This window comes from Urocampus carinirostris, chromosome 9 (genome assembly GCF_059441175.1).
Source record: "Urocampus carinirostris isolate Australia breed hairy pipefish chromosome 9, RoL_Ucar_1.0, whole genome shotgun sequence".
Lineage (NCBI taxonomy): Eukaryota > Metazoa > Chordata > Actinopteri > Syngnathiformes > Syngnathidae > Urocampus > Urocampus carinirostris.
Genome location: NC_142357.1, coordinates 44,010,240 through 44,034,790, shown reverse-complemented (window position 1 = coordinate 44,034,790; position 24,551 = coordinate 44,010,240). Strand labels below are relative to the sequence as shown.

Here is a 24,551-nt window from a genome sequence, read left to right as displayed (position 1 = left end):
AAAAGGGAATAAAAATTATTGAAAAGTATGCAAGAGGTCCTGAAAAGTATTCAAAATTACAGAGAATTAATAAAAAATGGTGATGTACGAAAAAGGACTGGAAAAGTGTGAAAAAAGTAGTCAAAAGAGTGAAAAGTAGCAAAAACTTGTCAAAGGGTGTAAAAGATAATGAAACGTGGTGAAAGATGGTGACAAGTATTAAAAACGTCTTGAAAAGTACTAAAAACAGTGAAACATATTTAAAAAACTCCAGAAAAAAATACTGAAAATTAGGAAAAAAGTACTGAAAAAGTATTAACATAGAGTCCCTTGAATTTTAGAGAATATTTTACTTGTTTTCTCGTCTTCTAAGTGTCCCAGAAAGTATTCAAAAGCACTACAAATAGTAAAACATGTGGATAAAGTTCTGAAAAGTAGAGCAAATTACTGAAAAGTAGCAAAAAAATACCGAAAATTACTAAAGTACTAAGAGTACTAAAAAGTACGTTAAAAAAAACAAGTACTGAAAAGTACCGATATGTAATGAAAAATGGCGAAACGTATAGAAAAAGGCCTTAAAAGTACTGACAACTACTAAAAAGTACTGAAAAATATGGAAAAGTACTAGAACGTAGTGAAACTAACAAAAACTATGAAAAGTAATCAAAAATATTGAACAGTACGTACAAATGAATGAAAAATATGCAAAAAGTATGGAAAAAAGGAATAAAAATTATTGAAAAGTATGCAAGAGGTCCTGAAAAGTATTCAAAAGTACAGAAAATTAATAGAAAATGGTGAAGTACAAAAAAGGACTGGAAAAGTGTGAAAAAAGTATTCAAAAGAGTGAAAAGTAGCAAAAACTTGTCAAAAGTGTGTAAAACATAATAAAAAGTGGTGAAAGATGGTGACAAGTATTTAAAAAGTCTTGAAAAGTACTAAAAACAGTGAAACATATTTAAAAAACTCCAGAAAAAATTACTGAAAATTAGGAAAAAAGTACTGAAAAAGTATTAACATAGAGTCCCTTGAATTTTAGAGAATATTTTACTTGTTTTCTCGTCTCACAAGTGTCCCAGAAAGTACTCAAAAGCACTACAAATAGTAAAACATGTGGATAAAGTTCTGAAAAGTAGAGCAAATTACTGAAAAGTAGCATAAAAATACCGAAAATTACTAAAGTACTAAGAGTACTAAAAAGTACGTTAAAAAAAACAAGTATTGAAAAGTACCGAAATGTAATGAAAAATGGCGAAACGTATAGAAAAAGGCCTGAAAAGTACTGACAACTACTAAAAAGTACTGAAAAATATGGAAAAGTACTAGAACGTAGTGAAACTAACAAAAACTATGAAAAAGATCATGAAAAGTAATCAAAAATATTGAACAGTACGTACAAATGAATGAAAAATATGCAAAAAGTATGGAAAAGGAATAAAAATTATTGAAAAGTATGGAAGAGGTCCTGAAAAGTATTCAAAAGTACAATAATAAAAATGATGAAGTACGAAAAAGTATTCAAAAGAGTGAAAAGTAGCAAAAACGTGTCAAAAGTGTGTAAAAGATTATGAAAAGTGGGAAAGATTGTGACAAGTATTAAAGTATTAAAAAGTACTAAAACAGTGAAACATATTTTTAAAAAAGTCCAGAAAAAAAAAATCCTGAAAATGATGAAAAAAAGTACTGAAAATGTATTAACAAATAGTGGAAGGTATGAAAAAAGTACTAAAAAGTACTGGAAAATAGCCAAAAAACAAGTAAAAGGGCTAATCTAGAGTAATCTAGAAAAGCAGTATCAAGTTTTTTTCCAATTCCAAATCCAGAAATGAAAAAACATGCCTCATTTCTGTCACTGCAGCTCATCGCCGACCTTGAAAACAACAAGATGTTCTCGGATGACCTTGAATGCCAAAAACTGCTCATGGAGGCCATGAGGTACCACCTCCTGCCCGAGCGCCGGCCCATGTTCCAGAGCCCCAGAACCAAACCCAGGAAGTCCACTGTGGGGGCGCTCTACGCTGTAGGGGGCATGGATGCCACTAAAGGTGAGGAACGTTTTCTCAGAATTCGTAAAAGCCTTGATTCGGGTTTCAGGTTCTCCAGGCTCCATCGATCGATTCGGGTTTTGGGTTCTTGAGGTTCCACCACGATCGAAAAATACGACCAGAACGTTTTCATCGGGATCGGCAAAGTTCTTAATTGATCTTGGTTTTGGGTTCCTCAGGTTCCACCATAATCGAGAAATGTGACCTGAAAAGTTTCATCAGAATTGGCAAGGATCTCGAGTGATTTGGGTTTGGGGTCTTCAGGTTCCACCACGAATGAGAAATAGGACTTGAACGTTTTCATCAGAATTGGCAAAGTCCTCGATTGATTTTAGATTTGGGTTCCACCACAATTGATAAATGTGACCTGAAAATTTTCATCAGAATTGGCAAAGATCTCGAGTGATTTGGGTTTGGGGTCTTCAGGTTCCACCAGGAATGAGAAATACGACTTGGAACGTTTTCATCAGAATCAGCAAAGTTCTTGATTGATCTTGGATTCCGGTTCCTCAGGTTCCACCACAATCGAGAAATGTGAACTGAACATTTTCATCAGAATTGGCAAAGATCTCGAGTGATTTGGGTTTGGGGTCTTCAGGGTCCACCACGAATGAGAAATACGACTTGGAACGTTTTCATCAGAATCAGCAAAGTTCTTGATTGATTTTGGATTTGGGTTCCTCAGGTTCCACCACAATTGAGAAATATGACCTGAACATTTTCTTGAGAATTGCCAAAGATCTCGAGTGATTTGGGTTTGGGGTCTTCAGGGTCCACCACGAATGAGAAATAGGACTTGGAACGTTTTCATCAGAATCAGCAAAGTTCTTGATTGATTTTGGATTTGGGTTCCTCAGGTTCCACCACAATTGAGAAATATGACCTGAACATTTTCTTGAGAATTGCCAAAGATCTCGAGTGATTTGGGTTTGGGGTCTTCAGGGTCCACCACGAATGAGAAATAGGACTTGGAACGTTTTCATCAGAATCAGCAAAGTTCTTGATTGATTTTGGATTTGGGTTCCTCAGGTTCCACCACAATTGAGAAATATGACCTGAACATTTTCTTGAGAATTGCCAAAGATCTCGAGTGATTTGGGTTTGGGGTCTTCAGGGTCCACCACGAATGAGAAATAGGACTTGGAACGTTTTCATCAGAATCAGCAAAGTTCTTGATTGATTTTGGATTTGGGTTCCTCAGGTTCCACCACAATTGAGAAATATGACCTGAACATTTTCTTGAGAATTGCCAAAGATCTCGAGTGATTTGGGTTTGGGGTCTTCAGGGTCCACCACGAATGAGAAATAGGACTTGGAACGTTTTCATCAGAATCAGCAAAGTTCTTGATTGATTTTGGATTTGGGTTCCTCAGGTTCCACCACAATTGAGAAATATGACCTGAACATTTTCTTGAGAATTGCCAAAGATCTCGAGTGATTTGGGTTTGGGGTCTTCAGGTTCCACTAGGAATGAGAAATAGGACTTGGAACGTTTTCATCAGAATCAGCAAAGTTCTTGATTGATTTTGGATTTGGGTTCCTCAGGTTCCACCACGATCGAGAAATACGATCTGAGGAGCAACACTTGGGTCCCGGTGGGCGCCATGAACGGGCGTCGTCTGCAGTTCGGCGTTGCGGTGATGGACAACAAATTGTACGTCGTGGGCGGGAGGGACGGCCTCAAGACCTCCAACATGGTGGAGTGCTACAATCCCCTCAGTGGAGTTTGGGCCGCCATGCCGCCCATGTCCACGCATCGACACGGACTTGGTATCTATCGCTTTCTACATATATATACATATATCTATACCCATCTGTCGATCAATCCATTTTTCTAGTTTTTTTTCCTTCTATCCATCTAGATGTCCTTTAAAAACCACTTAATATGTTCTCTTTTCTCTCTCTCTCTCTCTCTCTCTCTCTCTCTCTCTCGCGTTCCCTTTTCTCTCTCTCTCTCTTTCTTGCGTTCTCTTTTATCTTTCTCTATCTCTCTCTCTCGCATTATCTTTTCTCTTTCTCTCTTGTGTTCTCTTTTCTCTTTCTCTTTCTCTCTCTCTCTCTCTCTCTCTCTCGCGTTCTCTTTTCTTTTTCTCTCTCCTTCTGTCTTTCTATTTCTCTTTGGATTTCTTTCTTCCTTTCCCTTTCTTTTTTCCCCCTCTCTCACGACTTTTTATTTTTTGTTTCTCACGCTCTCTCCCTCTTTCTCTTATTTCTTGATCTCTTTTTTGTTCTCTTTAATCTACTAGTCCGGCCCCTGACAGAATGTTTGTTCTATCGTGTGCCCCCCCCCGAGTTAAAATGAGTTTGACAACCCTGTCTGTCTGTCTCTATATGTCTGTCTGTCTGTCTCTATATGTCTGTCTGTCTCTCCCTGTCTGTCTCTCTCTATGTATGTCTGTCTCTGTCTCTGTCTTTCTGTCTGTTTCTGTCTCTGTCTGTCTGTCCCTCTGTCTGTCTCTGTCTGTCTGTCTCTATCTGTCTGTCTGTCTGTCTGTCTGTCTCTCCCTGTCTTTCTCTCTCTCTGTTTGTCTGACTGTCTCTGTCTGTCTGTCTGTCTCTGTTTCTCCCTGTCTGTCCCTCTCTCTCTGTCTGTCTCTCTTTCTGTCAGTCTCTCTCTGTCTCTTTCTATTTCTCTCTCTTTCTCTCGAAAGACACCTGGCCAAAATGCACACTTCGGTGCCAAAGGGTGCGCTCTGGCGCTGCACTTGGACACCGCACGTACTGCACACTCCATTTGGGGGTCCGAGCCGGGAGTAAACCCAAAACTGCATTCTGGCGTTGTTGCTTCAATGCTATATTTTGTATGTTTAAGGTTTAGATGAGTATGTTTAAGGCTTGTATTATTTTGTACTCAAAAAATAAACGTTTCATAAAATAATATGCTAATAATATAAAGATAAAATTGAGTTTAATTTAATCTTGGAAGATGAGCTTCAAGAGTTAGGCGACTTCTTCCTCCGTGCTAAAAATTGGCCAAAAAAAAGTGATTCAACCATTTTCTCCACCGCATCAAGCTTTCTTATTTCACTTTCGTTTTAAAAGAAATGGCTCGCCTCTTCTTTTCGAGATATTAGACAGTATTTATGTAGTATTAATTTAGTAGTTTTGTAATATTTCTGTAGTAGTATTTTTGTATTTAGTTATACTGTACTAGTGTTTTTGTACTATTTCCATAGTATTTATTTTTCTTTTTTGGTGTGATAAATATTATTGATGGTGTAATAGTCGTCTGCAGTTGACTTGACAATAAAAAATTTCAAAGTTCTTAGCGCGCTGGAGATACAGTACACGTTGTTATGTTTACATGAACCAGGAAGTAGAAGCCAGATTTCTTCTTCAGGGTGGATGCTGGGTGATGTGGGGTCTAAACCGACCTCTTACATGTGGAGAGCTATTTCCAAGTTGCTAACGCTAAAAAGATACACCAGGCATTCGACTTTTTTACAACTGGCAGTTGAAGAGGGGGAGGGGCCAGAACAGGAGGAACTTACGTCCATCTCCTTGGTCGCGCTCCCAACTCTGGGGGGCCCTTCCCCCACCAAACTGCATTTATTTAGGCAGAACAAAAAAATATTTGTATCTAAAAGTTCGTATCTACCGTTTTTTGTAAGTCGAACGGTCGTAAGTAGGGGAGCGTCCGACCTTCGGCGGAAACGCGTACTTCTGTGCCAAAACGGTGCCGAAGTTCAGCTTCAGGTTTCCTTCGTGCCCGGTGCTTCAACTTAAGTTGATCGGTCGGGTTTGGGCTTGTAAATCCTCGGGTCTCTCTCTCTTTCTCTCTCTCTCTCTTTTTTTTTTCTCTTTCTCTTTCTCCCTCTCTTTCTCTCTTTCTCTTTGCCCCTCTCTCTCTCTTTTTCTCTCTCTTTTTCTCTCTCTTTTTCTCTCGCTTCCTCTCTTTCTCTTTCTTTCTCTCCTTCTCTCTTTCTGTTTCTCTTTCTCTCTCTTACTTTCTTTTCCTCTTTCCCCCTCTCTTTCTTTCTCTCTCTCTCTCTTTCTTTCTTTCGCTCTCACTCTCCTTTTTTCTCTCTCTCATTCTCTCTCTCTCTTTCTCTCTCTCTCTCTTTTTCTCTCTTTCTCTGTCTCTTTCTCTCTCTTTTCTTTCTCCCTTTCTCCCTCTCTTTCTTTATTTCCCTCTCTTTTTCTCTCGGGTCGGGTTGGATTCTTTTAGGCCCGATTGTTCCCCTACAACCCGGTAACATTGTCATAACAAAATAAGTTGTTCTTCCATCGGGCTCGTCCTCTCCGGTCTCCACAAAACAGTCGACGGAAAACGAGTGATAAAAGCGTCTTCCTCTGAGATTTGGGACAAAAGGGAAAGTTTCACCGGCATCCTGTTTTCCAAGTTTTGTACCTCGACATTTATGCGCCGGGCAGGAAAAGGGCCTTGCCGCTGGAAACGTTTTTTTTTTTTAATCTTAATTCGTTATTTACGATCGGAAGTGTGTCTCTCTCAGAATGACGATGATTTGAATCGAATCGGGAAGAAGAAAAACAATTTTATTCTTAAAAGTAATTTCTTAAAAAAAGAAAACATAGAACTTTAAATATTATCTCCGATTCAAGCGTGAAAGCAGTTTGACTGAGGAGATCATTTCTTTCTCATGCCATGAGGCTCTTTAACTCCACCCTGGGGAGTGAAAGCCCACATGAAACCCCACACAAAAAAAACACATTTTGCATATTACCCTATTTTTATAACAGGGTGTATTTTCCGTAGCGCTATTTAAATACTCTATCGACACGTCATATTGGGTATTTTTGTTTTCTATATCTTTATTTTATTATTTTATTTTTCAACACAAAGATACTGCCAGAAGTGTGAATTTCTCAAAAGTGTTGAATAAAGTATCCATCTATCTATCTATCTATCTATCTATCTATCTATCTATCTATCTATCTATCTATCTATCTATCTATCTATCTATCTATCTATCTATCTATCTATCTATCTATCTATCTATCTATCTATCTATCTATCTATCTATCTATCTATCTATCTATCTATCTATCTATCTATCTATCTATCTATCTAGACATCTAGACATCTATCTATCTAGACATCTAGACATCTATCTATCTCTATCTAGGCATCTATCTATCTTTCTAGACATATATCTATCTATCTTTCTTGACATCTATCTATCTATCTATCTAGACATCTAGAAATCTAGACATCTATCTATCTAGAAATCTAGACATCTCTCTAGAAATCTAGACATCCAGCTAGACATCTAGACATCTATCTTGACATACATCTAGACATCTACCTATCTAGACATCTTTCCATCTAGACATCCCTCTATCTAGACATCTATCAAGACATCTACCCATCTAGACATTTTTCCATCTAGACATCCCTCTATCTAGACATCTATAAAGACATCTATCCATCTATCTAGACATCTATCTCTCTAGAAATCTAGACATCTATCTATCTAGACATCTTTCTATCTGGACATCTATCTAGACATTTATCCATCTAGACATCTATCTATCTCTATCTATCTTTCTAGACATCTATCTAGTCAAGTCATTTTCAAGTCATCTATCTATCTAGACATCCACTTGACATCCATCTAGACATCTATCTATCTAGACAGCTATCTATCTATCTAGCTATCTATCTCTATCTAGGCATCTATCTATCTTTCTAGACATATATCTATCTATCTTTCTTGACATCTATCTATCTATCTAGACATCTAGAAATCTAGACATCTATCTATCTAGAAATCTAGACATCTCTCTAGAAATCTAGACATCCAGCTAGACATCTAGACATCTATCTTGACCTACATCTAGACATCCAGCTAGACATCTACCTATCTAGACATCTTTCCATCTAGACATCCCTCTATCTAGACATCTATCAAGACATCTACCCATCTAGACATTTTTCCATCTAGACATCCCTCTATCTAGACATCTATAAAGACATCTATCCATCTATCTAGACATCTATCTCTCTAGAAATCTAGACATCTATCTATCTAGACATCTTTCTATCTGGACATCTATCTAGACATTTATCCATCTAGACATCTATCTATCTCTATCTATCTTTCTAGACATCTATCTAGTCAAGTCATTTTCAAGTCATCTATCTATCTAGACATCCACTTGACATCCATCTAGACAGCTATCTATCTATCTAGCTATCTATCTCTATCTAGGCATCTATCTATCTTTCTAGACATATATCTATCTATCTTTCTTGACATCTATCTATCTATCTAGACATCTAGAAATCTAGACATCTATCTATCTAGAAATCTAGACATCTCTCTAGAAATCTAGACATCCAGCTAGACATCTAGACATCTATCTTGACATACATCTAGACATCCAGCTAGACATCTACCTATCTAGACATCTTTCCATCTAGACATCCCTCTATCTAGACATCTATCAAGACATCTACCCATCTAGACATTTTTCCATCTAGACATCCCTCTATCTAGACATCTATAAAGACATCTATCCATCTATCTAGACATCTATCTCTCTAGAAATCTAGACATCTATCTATCTAGACATCTTTCTATCTGGACATCTATCTAGACATTTATCCATCTAGACATCTATCTATCTCTATCTATCTTTCTAGACATCTATCTAGTCAAGTCATTTTCAAGTCATCTATCTATCTAGACATCCACTTGACATCCATCTAGACATCTATCTATCTAGACAGCTATCTATCTATCTAGCTATCTATCTCTATCTAGGCATCTATCTATCTTTCTAGACATATATCTATCTTTCTAGACATCTATCTATCTATCTATCTAGACATCTAGAAATCTAGACATCTATCTATCTAGAAATCTAGACATCTCTCTAGAAATCTAGACATCCAGCTAGACATCTAGACATCTATCTTGACATACATCTAGACATCCAGCTAGACATCTACCTATCTAGACATCTTTCCATCTAGACATCCCTCTATCTAGACATCTATCAAGACATCTACCCATCTAGACATTTTTCCATCTAGACATCCCTCTATCTAGACATCTATAAAGACATCTATCCATCTATCTAGACATCTATCTCTCTAGAAATCTAGACATCTATCTATCTAGACATCTTTCTATCTGGACATCTATCTAGACATTTATCCATCTAGACATCTATCTATCTCTATCTATCTTTCTAGACATCTATCTAGTCAAGTCATTTTCAAGTCATCTATCTATCTAGACATCCACTTGACATCCATCTAGACATCTATCTATCTAGACAGCTATCTATCTATCTAGCTATCTATCTCTATCTAGGCATCTATCTATCTTTCTAGACATATATCTATCTTTCTTGTCATCTATCTATGTATCTAGACATCTCTCTATCTTGACATCTATCTATCTATCTATCTAAAAGCGAAAGGTGCTTTAAAGCAGCTTATTCGCTTTAACTCAAATATAAAATCAGCTTAAAACTGTAAGACAAGATTCAAGGGAGCGTTAAAGCTGTCGTCTCAGAGTTAAAACAGCTTTAAAGCTTTAACCTCAGACTTTTAACTCCAGAGTTACATATGCATATATTTTGACGTATTATCCACTGTTTCTTTCTCTAGCCACTTACGGTATGGCTCGCTGCTAGCCACTATTATTATTGTTAGCTGTAAACATCGCTAATTTTCGTGATATTTTTTACCGCTGTTACCTTCTCTAGCCACTCCTGTGAGCCACAGGCTATGGCTCGCCGCTATCCGCCATTATTATTGTCATATGCAAAAATCGCTAATTTCCGTGATGTAGTCTACTGATATTTTACCACAGTTTCCTTCTCTAGCCACTTGGCCGCATGCTATGCCTTACGACTAGCTGCTATTATTATTGTTAGCTGCGGAATTAAGTCTTCTACTTTTTTTGTGCACATTTTCCGTCTCTAGCCACTCATGTGAGCCACAGACTATGACCTGCTGCTAGCCGCTATTATAATTGCCAATTCCATGATCCAGTCCCATTTGATTTGTTTCCACTGTTTCCTTCTCTAACCACTCACGTGAGCCACAGTGATATAGTCTGCTTGTACTTTTTACCGCTGTTACCTTCTCTAGCCACTTGGATGTATGATATGGCTTACTACTAGCCGCTATTATAATTGCCAATTCCATGATCCAGTCCCATTTGACTTGTTTCCACTGTTTCCTTCTCTAACCACTCACGTGAGCCACAGTGATATAGTCTGCTTGTACTTTTTACCGCTGTTACCTTCTCTAGCCACTTGGATGCATGCTATGGCTTACCACTAGCTGCTATTATAATTGCCAACTCGATGATCCAGTCCCATTTGACTTGTTTCCACTGTTTCCTTCTCTAACCACTCACGTGAGCCACAGTGATATAGTCTACTTATACTTTTTTACCGCTGTTACCTTCTCTAGCCACTTGGATGCATGCTATGGCTTACCACTAGCCGCAAACATTGCCAAGTTCCATGATCCAGTCCCAGTGGACCTGTTTCCACTGTTTCCTTCTCTAACCACTCACGTGAGCCACAGTGATACAGTCTACTTATACTTTTTACCGCTGTTACCTTCTCTAGCCACTTGGATGCATGCTATGGCTTACCACTAGCCGCTATTATAATTGCCAAGTTCCATGATCCAGTCCCAATGGACTTTTCCACTGTTTTCTTCTCTAACCACTCACGTGAGCCTCAGTGATATAGTCTACTTGTACTTTTTACTGCTGTTACCTTCTCTAGCCACTTGGATGCATGCTATGGCTCGCCGCTATTACCGTCGACTACTTCATTTGTATAGTTTTTACGATTGATATGGCGGAATTTATTTTCATTTGATTTTTTATTTTAGGTATCGCGGTTCTGGAGGGCCCCATGTATGCAGTGGGGGGCCACGACGGTTGGAGCTACCTGAACACGGTGGAGCGTTGGGACCCCCAAGCCCGCCAATGGAACTACGTCGCTAGCATGTCCACGCCCAGGAGCACCATGGGAGTCACCGCCCTCAACGGGAAGTAGGTCCCTTCGCCCATTCAACAACAATTTATAAAAAGAAACAAATAAATAAACATCACCCAAAAACCCTATCTGAACCAAACAGCGTTTAAAACATATACTTTCTTAAAGGGACAGTATGATATAGGAACCTCTCGTGGTTTAAATACTATATAAATGTTAAGTGCTCCAGGTTGGTCATTCAGTGTCATTTGCCTTCCACAAGGCCTGCATGTGATGGTCGGCAAGTCCTCCATTTAGGCATCCTTGACTTTTTCCACTCTTTCCTTCTCTAGCCACTCATGTTATCCACTTGGTTGCATGCTGTGGCTCCTTGCTAGATGGTACTATAAATGTTAAGTGCTCCAGGTTGTTCATTCAGTGTCACTTGCCTTCCACAAGGCCTGCATGTGATGGTCGCCAAGTTTGCCATTTAGGCATTGTTGACCTTTTCCACTCTTTCCTTCTCTAGCCACTCATGTTATCCACTTAGTTGCAGGGTATGGCTCCTTGCTAGATGCTACTATAAATGTTAAGTGCTCCAGGTTGGTCATTCAGTGTCATTTGCCTTCCACAAGGCCTGCATAAGTCTGCCATTTAGGCATTGTTGACTTTTTCCACTCTTTCCTTCTCTAGCCACTCATGTTATCCACTTGGTTGCAGGGTATGGCTCCTTGCTAGATGCTACTATAAATGTTAAGTGCTCCGGGTTTGTCTTTCAATGTCATTTGCCTTCCACAAGGCCTGTATAAGTCTGCCATTTAGGCATTGTTGACTTTTTCCACTCTTTCCTTCTCTAGCCACTCATGTTATCCACTTGGTTGCAGGGTATGGCTCCTTGCTAGATGCTACTATAAATGTTAAGTGCTCCGGGTTTGTCTTTCAATGTCATTTGCCTTCCACAAGGCCTGTATAAGTCTGCCATTTAGGCATTGTTGACTTTTTCCACTCTTTCCTTCTCTAGCCACTCATGTTATCCACTTGGTTGCAAGGTATGGCTCCTTGCTCAATGCTACTATAAGTGTTAGGTGCTCCAGGTTGGTCATTCATTGTCATTTGCCTTCCACAAGGCCTACGTGTGATGGTCGCCAAGTTCGCCATTTAGGCATTGTTGACTTTTTTCACTCTTTCCTTCTCTAGCCACTCATGTTATCCACTTGGTTGCAGGGTATGGCTCCTTGCTAGATGCTACTATAAATGTTAAGTGCTCTGGGTTTGTCTTTCAATGTCATTTGCCTTCCACAAAGCCTGCATGTGATGGTCAGCAAGTCCTCCATTTAGGCATCCTTGACTTTTTCTACTCTTTCCTTCTCTAGCCACTCATGTTATCCACTTGGTTGTAAGCTATGGCTCCTTGCTAGATGCTACTATAAATGTCAAGTGCTCCTGGTTGGTCATTCAGTGTCATTTGCCTTCCACAAGGCCTGCATGTGATGGTCGCCAAGTTCGCCATTTAGGCATTGTTGACTTTTTCCACTCTTTCCTTCTCTAGCCACATATGTAAGCTCTTTTCAGCCGCTCTGGGTGTATACAGTTGTTTCGTTCATCAATGTCCTGTCTCTGGTTTGTATTCAGAAAATCTAGAAGAAGTCTTCGGAATAATCGAAGTGGGCTTCCACACCTATTGGTGCATTATTACGCACTGTCACTTTAAGTTAAGAAGAAAATCATGCTCCGGAGTTGGAGTTATTTGGGAATCTAGGTCGAAAAAGACAAGAAAGAGGTTTTTATTTCCGAGCTGGAAACATTTCGCTGCCGGGCTCGTGATTCTCGTGATCCAGGCAGGAAACATGCACTACAATTGCCGCTTTTCACTCGGGGGACAAAATATTGCAATTTTTTTTTCATATCTCTTCCTGACACACACACACACACCAGTTTGATACCAAACGTTATCTAATAATCTCCTGAAAACTATGACGAATTATTTCCGGATTTCCTGCACAATTCGTGGTATTCAAAAGTTAGGTTGAATCCTTGTTTGATAGCTTATTTTGTCCTTAGTAGCTTCGCCTGCTAGCTTCTATTGTTGTTGTTAGCTGCTGTGTGTAGCTAAAGCTAGCATCATGCTCAGTAGCTTTTCCTGCTAGCTGCTATTGTTATTGCTAGCTGCTCCTGCTTCGTCCTTCAGTGTCAGTCACTTTCCACAGCATGTCTTAAAATCCAACAAAATAGAGTTCCGTAATTCAGGCATTGCCCACTTTTTTCACTGTCTTCTTCTCTAGTCACTCCTGTTAGCCATTTGCCTGTGGGTTATGGTTCGCCGCTAGCAGTTATAGTTACTGTGACTGCTTCTTCTAGCCTTGCACAGCTGTTCGTGCAAATAAACGACACAAAGTTCAATGAATTAGGAATTTTTCCATTTCTTTTCTACTGTTTTCTTTTCTAGTCACTCGTTTTAGGCATGTGCTAGCGGGCTAAGGATCTCTGCTAGCCACTATTGTTGTTAGGTGCTCCTGCTTCATCCTTCAGTGTCACCTTCCACAGCATGTCTTAAAATCCAACAATATAGAGTTCCGTAATTCAGGCATTGCCCACTTTTTTCACTGTCTTCTTCTCTAGTCACTCCAGTTAGCCACTTGCCTGTGGGTTATGGTTTGCCGCTAGCAGTTATAGTTACTGTAACTGCTTCTTCTTGCCTTGCACAGCTGCTCGTGCAAATAAACAACACAAAGTTCAATGATTTAGGCATTTTTCCATTTCTTTTCTACTGTTTCCTTTTCTGGTCACTCGTTTTAGGCATGTGCCAGGGGCTAAGGATCTCTGCTAGCCACTATTGTTATTATTAGGTGCTCCTACTTCATCCTTCAGTGTCACCGTCCACAGCATGTCATAAAATCCAACATTACAGAGTTCCACAGTTGAGGCATTGCTTGTTTTTTTTCCACTGTCTTCTTCTCTAGTCACTCCTGTTAGCCACTTTCCTTCTGGGTTATGGTTCACCGCTAGCAGCTATTGTTACTATAACTGCTCCTACTCGCCTTGCACAGCTGCTCGCGCAACACAAGTTCAATGATTCAAGCATCTTTAATTTTCTTTTCCACTGTTTCCTTTTCTAGTCACTCGTTTTAGGCATGTGCTAGCGGGCTAAGGATCTCTGCTAGCCACTATTGTTATTGTTAGGTGCTCCTACTTCATCCTTCAGTGTCACCTTCCGCAGCATGTCATAAAATCCAACAATATAGAGTTCCGTAATTCAGGCATTGCCCACTTTTTTCACTGTCTTCTTCTCTAGTCACTCCAGTTAGCCACTTGCCTGTGGGTTATGGTTCGCCGCTAGCAGTTATAGTTACTGTAACTGCTTCTTCTTGCCTTGCACAGCTGCTTGTGCAAATAAACAACACAAAGTTCAATGATTTAGGCATTTTTCCATTTCTTTTCTACTGTTTCCTTTTCTAGTCACTCGTTTTAGGCATTTGCTAGCGGGCTAAGGATCTCTGCTAGCCACTATTGTTGTTAGGTGCTCCTGCTTCATCCTTCAGTGTCACCTTCCACAGCATGTCCTAAAATCCAACATTACAAGAGTTCCACAATTGAGGCATTGCCTGCTTTTTTCCACTGTCTTCTTCTCTAGTCACTCCTGTTAGCCACTTTCCTTCTGGGTTATGGTTCACCGCTAGCAGCTATTGTTACTATAACTGCTCCTACTCGCCTTGCACAGCTGCTCGCGCAACACAAGTTCAATGATTCAAGCATCTTTAATTTTCTTTTCCACTGTTTCCTTTTCTAGTCACTCGTGTTAGGCATGTGCCAGGGGCTAAGGATCTCTGCTAGCCACTATTGTTATTATTAGGTGCTCCTACTTCATCCTTCAGTGTCACCGTCCACAGCATGTCATAAAATCCAACATTACAGAGTTCCACAGTTGAGGCATTGCCTGCTTTTTTTTCCACTGTCTTTTTCTCTAGTCACTTCTGTTAGCCACTTGTCTAAACAATAAAAAAAATTGTACTTATTGTTTTTGTGCACAATATAAATTTGCAGTGGTTAGCGCGTGTGCGGCACAGTTCTGAGGTCATGAGATTGAACCTCCTGTGTGGAGTTTGCATGTTCTCCCCGTGCTTGCGTGGGTTTCCTCCCACATTCCAAAAACATGCATGTCAGGTTCATTGGCCGGTCCAAATTGTCCCTAGGCATTCTAGAATGTCCCAGTGCCTCCTGCCCACTGCCTGAAGATGGCTGGGATGGGCTCCAGCTCCCCCGCGACCCTACTGAGGATAAGCGGTGCAGCTAATGAGATGAGATGAGACAACGGCAGTACTACTAGAGAAATACTACAAAAATACCCCAAAATACAACTCAAGTAATACTACAAAAATACTATAGATATACTAAAAAGACTCTACTATGGAAATACTACAAAAGTACCACTGTAAATATACTACACAAATACTTCTATAGAAATATTTTATTAGTAGTACTACAGAAATACTACAAAAATACGAAAAAAAACCCACCACTTAAGTAATACTACAAAAATACTATAGAAATACGAAAAAGGTTCTACTATGGAAATACTACAAAAATACCACTGTAAAAATACTACAAAAATACGAAATATAACAGAAATAAATACATACATACAGAAATAATTACTGTAATCCTACAAAAATACTACAAATATAGGACTGCATAAATACTGCAAAAATACCCCCAAAATACCACTCAAGTAATACTACAAAAATACTATAGATATACTAAAAAGACTCTACTATGGAAATACTACAAAAATACCACTGTAAATATACCACACAAATACTTCGATAGAAATATTTTATTAGTAGTACTACAGAAATGCTACAAAAATACGAAAAAGAAAACACCACTTAAGTAATACTACAAAAATACTATAGAAATACGAAAAAGGTTCTACTATGGAAATACTACAAAAATACCACTGTAAAAATACTACAAAAATACGAAATATAACAGAAATAAATACATACATACAGAAATAATTACTGTAATCCTACAAAAATACTACAAATATAGGACTGCATAAATACTGCAAAAATACCCCAAAAATACCACTCAAGTAATACTACAAAAATACTATAGATATACTAAAAAGACTCTACTATGGAAATACTACAAAAATACCACTGTAAATATACTACACAAATACTTCGATAGAAATATTTTATTAGTAGTACTACAGAAATGCTACAAAAATACGAAAAAAAACCCACCACTTAAGTAATACTACAAAAATACTATAGAAATACGAAAAAGGTTCTACTATGGAAATACTACAAAAATACCACTGTAAAAATACTACAAAAATACGAAATATAACAGAAATAAATACATACATACAGAAATAATTACTGTAATCCTACAAAAATACTACAAATATAGGACTGCATAAATACTGCAAAAATACCCCAAAAATACCACTCAAGTAATACTACAAAAATACTATAGATATGCTAAAAAGACTCTACTATGGAAATACTACAAAAATACCACTGTAAATATACTACACAAATACTTCGATAGAAATATTTTACTAGTAGTACTACAGAAATACTACAAAAATACGAAAAAAAACCCACCACTTAAGTAATACTACAAAAATACTATAGAAATACGAAAAAGGTTCTACTATGGAAATACTACAAAAATACCACTGCAAAAATACGAATATATAACAGAAATAAATACATACATACAGAAATAATCCTACAAAAATACTACAAATATAGGACTGCATAAATACTGCAAAAATACCCCAAAAATACCACTCAAGTAATACTACAAAAATACTATACCTATACTAACAAGTTTCACAATGGAAATGCTACAAAAATACCACTGTAGAAATACTACAAAATAAATAAATAAATAAATAATACTACAGTAATACAACGAAATTACGACTACAAAGTAATATTACAGATATATTACAGATATATATTATAGATTATAGAAATACTAATGCAGGAATACTACTATGCGGGAATTAAATGGACTGAACCATTTCAAGCCAGTGGATTATGAGAAAGACTTTTTTGTTTTGTTTCCTTTACCTTTTTGATTTTGTATTTCGCGTTTTTCATCCTATTTAAGAGTCACGACGATTTGGGGGCGGGGTTTACGGCATCCCATAGTCGGAATCCCGGAATTTTTCCAATATTTGTCTTCCCGTTTCCAGGTTATTTGCGGTGGGGGGCCGGGACGGGAGTTCCTGCCTCCGATCCATGGAATGTTTCGACCCTCACACCAACAAATGGAGTATGTGCGCTCCCATGACCAAGAGGCGGGGCGGAGTGGGCGTGGCCACCTACAACAACTTCCTGTACGCGGTGGGCGGGCACGACGCCCCGGCGTCCAATCACTGCTCCAGGCTCTCCGATTGTGTCGAGAGGTGAGAAAGGAGGCAAAGTTTTCTGATTTTTCAGATTAAGACTGTTGGTTTAATTTAACCACTGAGAGAAGCCCGAGAGAAAAATGAGCTGCGGTTTGAAATATGTCCACTTGATGTCACCCAAGTACTGCTCACCAAGCAACTGTAGTAGTATTTCTTTCTCTCTCTCTTTCACTCTTTCCCTGTTTCTCTCTCTCTATATATATTTCTCTCTTTCTCCCTTATTTTTTTTCTTTCTCTTTCTCACTCTCTTTTCTTTCTCTATATTTCTCTCATTTTTCTTTCTTTCTCGTGTACTTTCTCTATATATCTCTCTTTCTCATTTCTTTCCTCCCTTTGTTTGTCTCTCTCTCTTTTTTTGCTTTCTTATTTTCACAATCTTTCTATATATATTTCTCTTTCTCTTACTTTTTGCTTTCTCATCCTCTCTCTTTCTCGCTCTCTCTTTTCTTTTCTCTATATTTCTCTCGTTTTTCTTTCTTTCTCATGTGCTTTCTCTATACATCCTTCTTTCTCTTTCTCATTTCTTTTCTCCCTTTGTTTCTCTCTCTCTCTTTTTTGCTTTCTTATTTTCACAATATTTTTATATATATTTCTCTTTCTCTTACTTTTTGCTTTCTCGCTCTCTCTTTTCTTTTCTCTATATTTCTCTCATTTTTCTTTCTTTCTCATGTACTTTCTCTATACATCCTTCTTTCTCTCTTTCTCATTTCTTTTCTCCCTTTGTTTCTCTCTCTCTTTTTTGCTTTCTTATTTTCACAATCTTTTTATATATATTTCTCTTTCTCTTTTTTCTTTCTCATTCTCACTCTCTTTTGCTTTCTCGCTCTCTCTCTCTCTTTTCTTTATATTTTTCGTTTTTCTTTCTTTCTTGTGTACTTTCTCTGTATATAAATATCATTTCTTTTCTCCCTTTGTTTCTCTTTTCTTTTCTGTATATTTCTCTCATTTTTCTTTCTTTCTCATGTACTTCTCTATATATCTCTCTCTCTCTTTTTCATTTCTTTTCTCCCTTTGTTTTTCTCTTTCTCTTTTTTGCTTTCTTATTTTCACAATGTTTCTATATATATTTCTCTTTCTCTTACTTTTAGAGAACATTTCGGAGCAGGACGTATACGGGCCTCGCCCCAAAACATATACAAAAGAGCAGAGAGTTGACGGAGAGAGTCGTCTATTAACATTCATCAGCGTTCAAACAGCGTTCTCATTCGTCTAAGAGACAATCAGCTTTTTTATACCCTGCGTTCAACAGCACCGGCCAGCGATGACGTGTTGTTTTTCTCGGAGTGTTTTGTCCTCTTTCGATTCTCCAAAATTACACGATTTCCTTGAAGACAGTTGGGGAAGTCGCCTTGACCCAGCCAACTTCCTGTCAGCTAAGCCCTGGACCACCGGATAAGTCCCAATGTTTACAAACAAATCAAAGGGTCTTTGAATGCGATAAATGTCTTAAAAGATAAAATATGTGTTCTCCTGATAAAAATCAAAATCAAAACATAGCAAGTAAGGACAATTTTAGCTAGCTACTTATAATTTTTGGAGACACTGGTCATGTGACCCGGGGTTGTAGTTTGCCTACCCCCAATTTAGAAGGTGTTGGGTGCATTTTCGTGGTTTTTATAGTTAAAAAGTCAGGAAATTTCGGTACTATGTTTTTTATAGGAGTTAGCGTTAACTCTTAAATGCGCAGGATATCGATACCAAATGCTAATTCTGCGTTTTATTCAAATTAGTCTATTTCTTGTGAATATCGATACTTGGAAATGTTTCTTGGTATCAAGCTATTTATGTTTTTTTTTTAAAACAATTTTTATATTTAATTTGAACTTTAATTGAGAAGAAAACTTAGTTTTGTTTCTGTTAAAAATAAAACGTGTTTTTTATGATTAACGCTACTCGGGTCATCCGTTTATTTTGAGGGTGTCTGGCACACTCTAGTGGTCATTAACGGTATGGCCTTAACTGGAAAGCATTCTAAATCCTTGTTCATCCTTCTCTCATTAGTATATAAAAAATATATTTTAGCTAATTTAAACTTTAAACAAGACTAAAACAATTTTTTTGTCCCTGAGTGAAAATCAATTGTGTATTCTTTATTATTAATACTCCCACAAGTCGTTTATAACACGGAGTCTGCTACCCTCTAGCGGTCATTAGAAGTAAGGACTTAAAGGGAACGTATTTTCATTCCTCGCTCGGCGCTATTTATATTTATTAGGCTACAATTAATAAAATAATAAATAAAAATAAATGACCATTTCTGGAGTCTTTCCAATAGAAAAAAGTAGCCGGGATTTTAGATAGCTTTTTCAAGTTAACACAAATACAAAAGATTAAAGCGACATTTTTAAAAACTCATTTCATAAATGAAATGCGTTTCCAGTTCAAAATGTATTCATCATCTTGGCTGTTAATCAATATTAAATTCGTGAGATTGGCTAATAATTCAATGTTGCGGTTTACTCAAGTTTTAGCGATCGATTTTGTGAAGGCTGACTCATGATCATTGATTTTAAGATGTGAAATTCATTTTTGCATGCGAAATGACGTTTTAGGCAGGGGTGTCAAAGTCATTTGAACTCGAGGGCCACACGATAGAACAAACATTCTCTCGGGGGCCGGACTAGTAGATTAGAGAAAGAAAAAGAGATAAAGAAATAAGAGAAAGAAGGGGAGAGAAAAAGAGAGGGTGGGATAAAGAAAGAGAGAAAGGGAGAGAGAGAGAGAGAGATCCAAAGAGAAATATATATATATATATATATATATATACAGTAGAACCTCGGTTCTCGACCATAATCCGTTCCAGAACCCTGTTCGAGAACCGATTTGTTCAATCACTGAAATCATTTTTCCCATTAAAAATAATGTAAATCGTTTCAATCCGTTCCAACACCCCGAATGTTTAACGTAAACATGAAGCTAACCCAGGCTAATCGTACGTTCGCGTTATCGTAATCTTCCGTACGAAAGATGACGCTAACATGAACGTGTAAAAATAAAAAAAATCGGGTCGTTTACAAGTCATTTAGCACCACAAGTGGCTAGCGCTTCATTGGAAAGGGGGCTCTGTTCCAGCACCCTGAAATTTGGGCTCAGTTCCAACACCCTGAATGTTTACCTGAATGTTCAACGCAATCATAGAGCTAACCCAGGCTAATCGTACGTTTGCGTTATCGTCATCTTCCGTACGAAAGATGACTCTAACACGAATGTGTAAAAAAAAAAAAAGATAAAGATTTATTTTCTTAAAGTATTCAACTAAGTGAATTCCATCGAATTAGTCGAATTAGTCTTCGTCGAGCCTCCTCTTTCGATTGTCCCGCTCGATCTTCTATCTTCTCCGATCTTCTCACGTCTTTTCACAAGCTGGCTTGCCGGCTCCTCCCATGGGCGCGCCAGGTGCCAGCTTCACCACCTCCTCGCCGAAGGGCGTCGCAATGTCTAAAAAACTGAGAGCTTATCAGAACAACTCCCTTCCTGCGTCACAGAGGCTCCTCTTGCGTCAGCCCTTGTCCCAGTTTCTGCTGTTTTCTGGAAACATCATTCTCCGCGAGATTACCAGTGAATATCTTTTGCATTTAAATATAATTTGTATTTGATCATATGAAATCCTTCACTAGCTGAGTGGCTACTTCAGAAATTCATATGAAACGGGGTAAGAAAAAGTAGGTTGACGCTTGAAGAAAGTTGTAGACCCTGGATATAAACAATGCTTTCCATGAACACAAGCGCACTTTGCTTTCAGAATAATATTTTATTGCAAGATCATCATATGATATTTGTCACTCCGGGTCCGCCCTCACACTCTCAATCGCTGTATTGAGGAAGCAACACGTATAGGTGGGGGCTCCTCGATGTGCGGACAAAGATCGGATCAATGCCGTTCCTTTCGTCTAGTGCTGATTTATCTTACTCATATGATTCCCAGAGGCTTGATACTCACTGATTAGCGGCACCAAAGTCTTTAGAATAAAACAAAACAAAGGTGTAACGTATGGTAAAGATGCAGATTTTTTTTTGCAGGTACGACCCAAAGACGGACACGTGGACGACGGTATCGCCGCTCAGCGTCGCCCGGGACGCGGTCGGAGTTTGCTTATTGGGCGACCGCTTATACGCGGTGGGCGGCTACGACGGGCAGTCCTACCTTAGCACCGTACAGTCCTACGACGCGCACAACAACGACTGGACCGAGGTAAAAAGGCGACACGACCAAGTGATTCTACTTTTATAGAAAATCTCAATACAATTTAAATCTTTCTAACGAATAGTGTCGGCTGATGTAACGTTAGAGCCACTCGTTCGAGTGACTAATTAAAGAGAGGTAGAGAGGAGAAACAACCAAATTGTGTAACTACTTTTGGAGTAAATGAAAATATCTTCTTATAAAGGAACAAATGCGTGGCATCTATTTTCCTATGAATTCTCCAGAGCTCTCTTCCTAGAGCTCTTAATGCACATTACAAAAAGGTCGATAGGAGACACAACCAAGTTGTGCTACTATTCCTATTGAAAACCAAAATATACTGGAATTTGTGTTGCTACTTCATTACAGATAGGTAGAAAGGATACACAACCAAGTTGTGATACTGTTTCGTTAGAAAATCAGAATAAAATCTCATTACTGAGAGGTAGGAAGGATACACAACCAAGTTGTGCTACTGTTTCTTTAGAAAATCAAAATATAATCTTATTACAGAGAGGTAGAGAGGATACAAAACCAAGTTGTGATACTGTTTCTTTAGAAAATCAAAATATAATCTCATTACAGAGAGGTAGAGAGGACACACAACCAAGTTGTGCTACTGTTTATTTAGAAAATCAAAATATAATCTCATTACAGAGAGGTAGAGAGGATACACAACCAAGTTGTGCTACTGTTTATTTAGAAAATCAAAATATAATCTTATTACAGAGAGGTAGAGAGGATACAAAACCAAGTTGTGATACTGTTTCTTTAGAAAATCAAAATATAATCTCATTACAGAGAGGTAGAGAGGACACACAACCAAGTTGTGCTACTGTTTATTTAGAAAATCAAAATATAATCTTATTACAGAGAGGTAGAGAGGATACAAAACCAAGTTGTGATACTGTTTCTTTAGAAAATCAAAATATAATCTCATTACAGAGAGGTAGAGAGGACACACAACCAAGTTGTGCTACTGTTTCTTTAGAAAATCAAAATATAATCTTATTACAGAGAGGTAGAGAGGATACAAAACCAAGTTGTACTACTACCCGTATAGAAAATGAAGATATTCTTATCAGAAAAATGAATGCTTTGAAGTTTTCTAACAAGTTTTGTCGCATATTTGAATATTTAAGCAACTGCTGTAATTATGGTGACTATGTAGAGAAGTCAAGAGGAGCCGACCAAGTTGTGCTACAAATTTTATAGAAAAATCTAAATATTTTTTAATTACAAACCATTCATTTTTCTAAGAAATAGAGTCAGATGATTGATTGAATTTTATAGCAACTATTTACAGTGACTAATTACAAAGAGGTAGAGAGGAGACACAACCAAATTGTGTGACTACTTTTTAAGGAAATGATAATGTATTCTATTGAGAGACAAATGCGTGGCAGCTATTTTGCTATTAATTCTTTAAGCTTTTAAGTGATCTATTCTGGTGCACATTATGAAGCGGTAGGGAGGAGACAAGACCAAGCTTTGCTACTTCTTTTATAGAAAATCAAAATATATTCTAACAGAATAAATATTTCCAGTTGTGTGGGCTGATTAAAAATCATAGTCTGGTTTTTACCGTTATTGGCAGTGTTCCCTCTAATGTCCCAAGTATTTTTACTTTATTTTTTCCTTGCCTGTTTTCTTCTTTTACTTCTTTTTCTCTGTTTTTTCCTAGATTTTGACTTTTTTTCTTGCTTTTTCTTTTTTTTATTTTGTTCCTTTTTTATTTTTGTCTCGTATTCCTTTTTTGCTTTATTTTTTCTTCCTTTTTAAGCATTTTGAGCAAAATGTTACATCATATTTGGTTAAACGTGGACGAAAGCAAACAAAAACAATTCAAAGAGTTCTTTTTTCTTTGTCCAGCTGCCTTTCTCTCTCGCAATAACTCGAGCTTTCGTGCATGCCTGCTTTCATTTACTCAATCTCGCGCTAACATTGACTTCAAAATACCGCGCTTAAATCACCGCAGAAGGAGCCCGCGTTGCGATTGCCTGCCGAATTCGCTTGTGAATTCTTTTCGAGCGGAAATTTGACTTATTTCTGGTGTGAAGTGACATGAGCTGGTACAGTAAAGTAGCGGGTGGATGCAGAAAGGGGTTAAATGCAACCGCTGCTTAGAGGGATCATTGATTATCGCCCGATAATTATTGTCAATCTCTAAAAAGGCAAATTTCTTTTTGGTTTTGCAGGAGGTGCCCCTCAATATCGGCCGGGCGGGGGCTTGCGTGGTGGTGGTCAAACTTCCTTGAGCATTTTCCACGTGGAAAAAAAAAGAATAACCCCTCGGCGGCCCTTCCCGGCCCCTCCCCGGCAATTCCCCCTACAAACCGGAATGTGCATTCTTAACATTCTCAGCACTTTTCAAAGGAACTCCCAGCAGTTTGTGTATAGCTTTGTTAGTCCATTTTTACATAAAAACAGAAATAAAAAATAAAAAAAAATAAAAAAAGTTTTGCTCCCATTTTCATCCGAAAGAACATTTTAGACTCGTTCTTTCCTCCAAAAAACAAATAAATTTCCTTCCATATCACTTGTGGTCTGATTCTTGACAAAAAAAAAAGACATTTTTCCATCTTAAAACGTCTGAAATGTGGTGCAAAATTGAAAAGTTTAAAGGGGCAGTATGTTTTCCGAAGCACTATTTAAATACTCTATAGCAAAACGTTATATTGGGTATTTTTCTAACCTATATCTTTATTTTATTATTTTGTTTTTCAACACAAGGATACTGCTGCAAGTGTGAATTTCCCTACCGGGATGAATAAAGTATCTATCTATCTAGACATTTATCTATCTAGAAATATATCCCACTAGCCATCTATCTATCTAGACATCTATCTGGACATCTATCGAGACATCTATCTATCTAGACATCTATCTATCTATCTATCTATCTATCTAAACATCCATCTAGACATTTATCTATATATCTAGACATCTACCTAGACATCTACCTAGGCATCTAGACCTCTCTCTATCTAGACAACTATCTATC

General features: G+C 37.9%; 1 protein-coding gene across 1 annotated transcript in view; it reads left to right on the top strand.

Moving 5' to 3' along the window:
• klhl4 (kelch-like family member 4) overlaps positions 1-24,007 on the top strand; it is a 47,280-nt gene extending 23,273 nt beyond the window's left edge. The window contains exons 5-10 of the mRNA XM_088344340.1: positions 1,838-2,024; positions 3,570-3,794; positions 10,852-11,014; positions 17,149-17,361; positions 21,385-21,556; positions 23,746-24,007. Coding sequence (XP_088200466.1) covers positions 1,838-2,024; positions 3,570-3,794; positions 10,852-11,014; positions 17,149-17,361; positions 21,385-21,556; positions 23,746-23,805 — 1,020 coding nt within the window. The 3' untranslated portion in view covers positions 23,806-24,007. The remainder of the gene's footprint in view (positions 1-1,837; positions 2,025-3,569; positions 3,795-10,851; positions 11,015-17,148; positions 17,362-21,384; positions 21,557-23,745) is intronic.
• Positions 24,008-24,551: the final 544 nt, after the last annotated feature.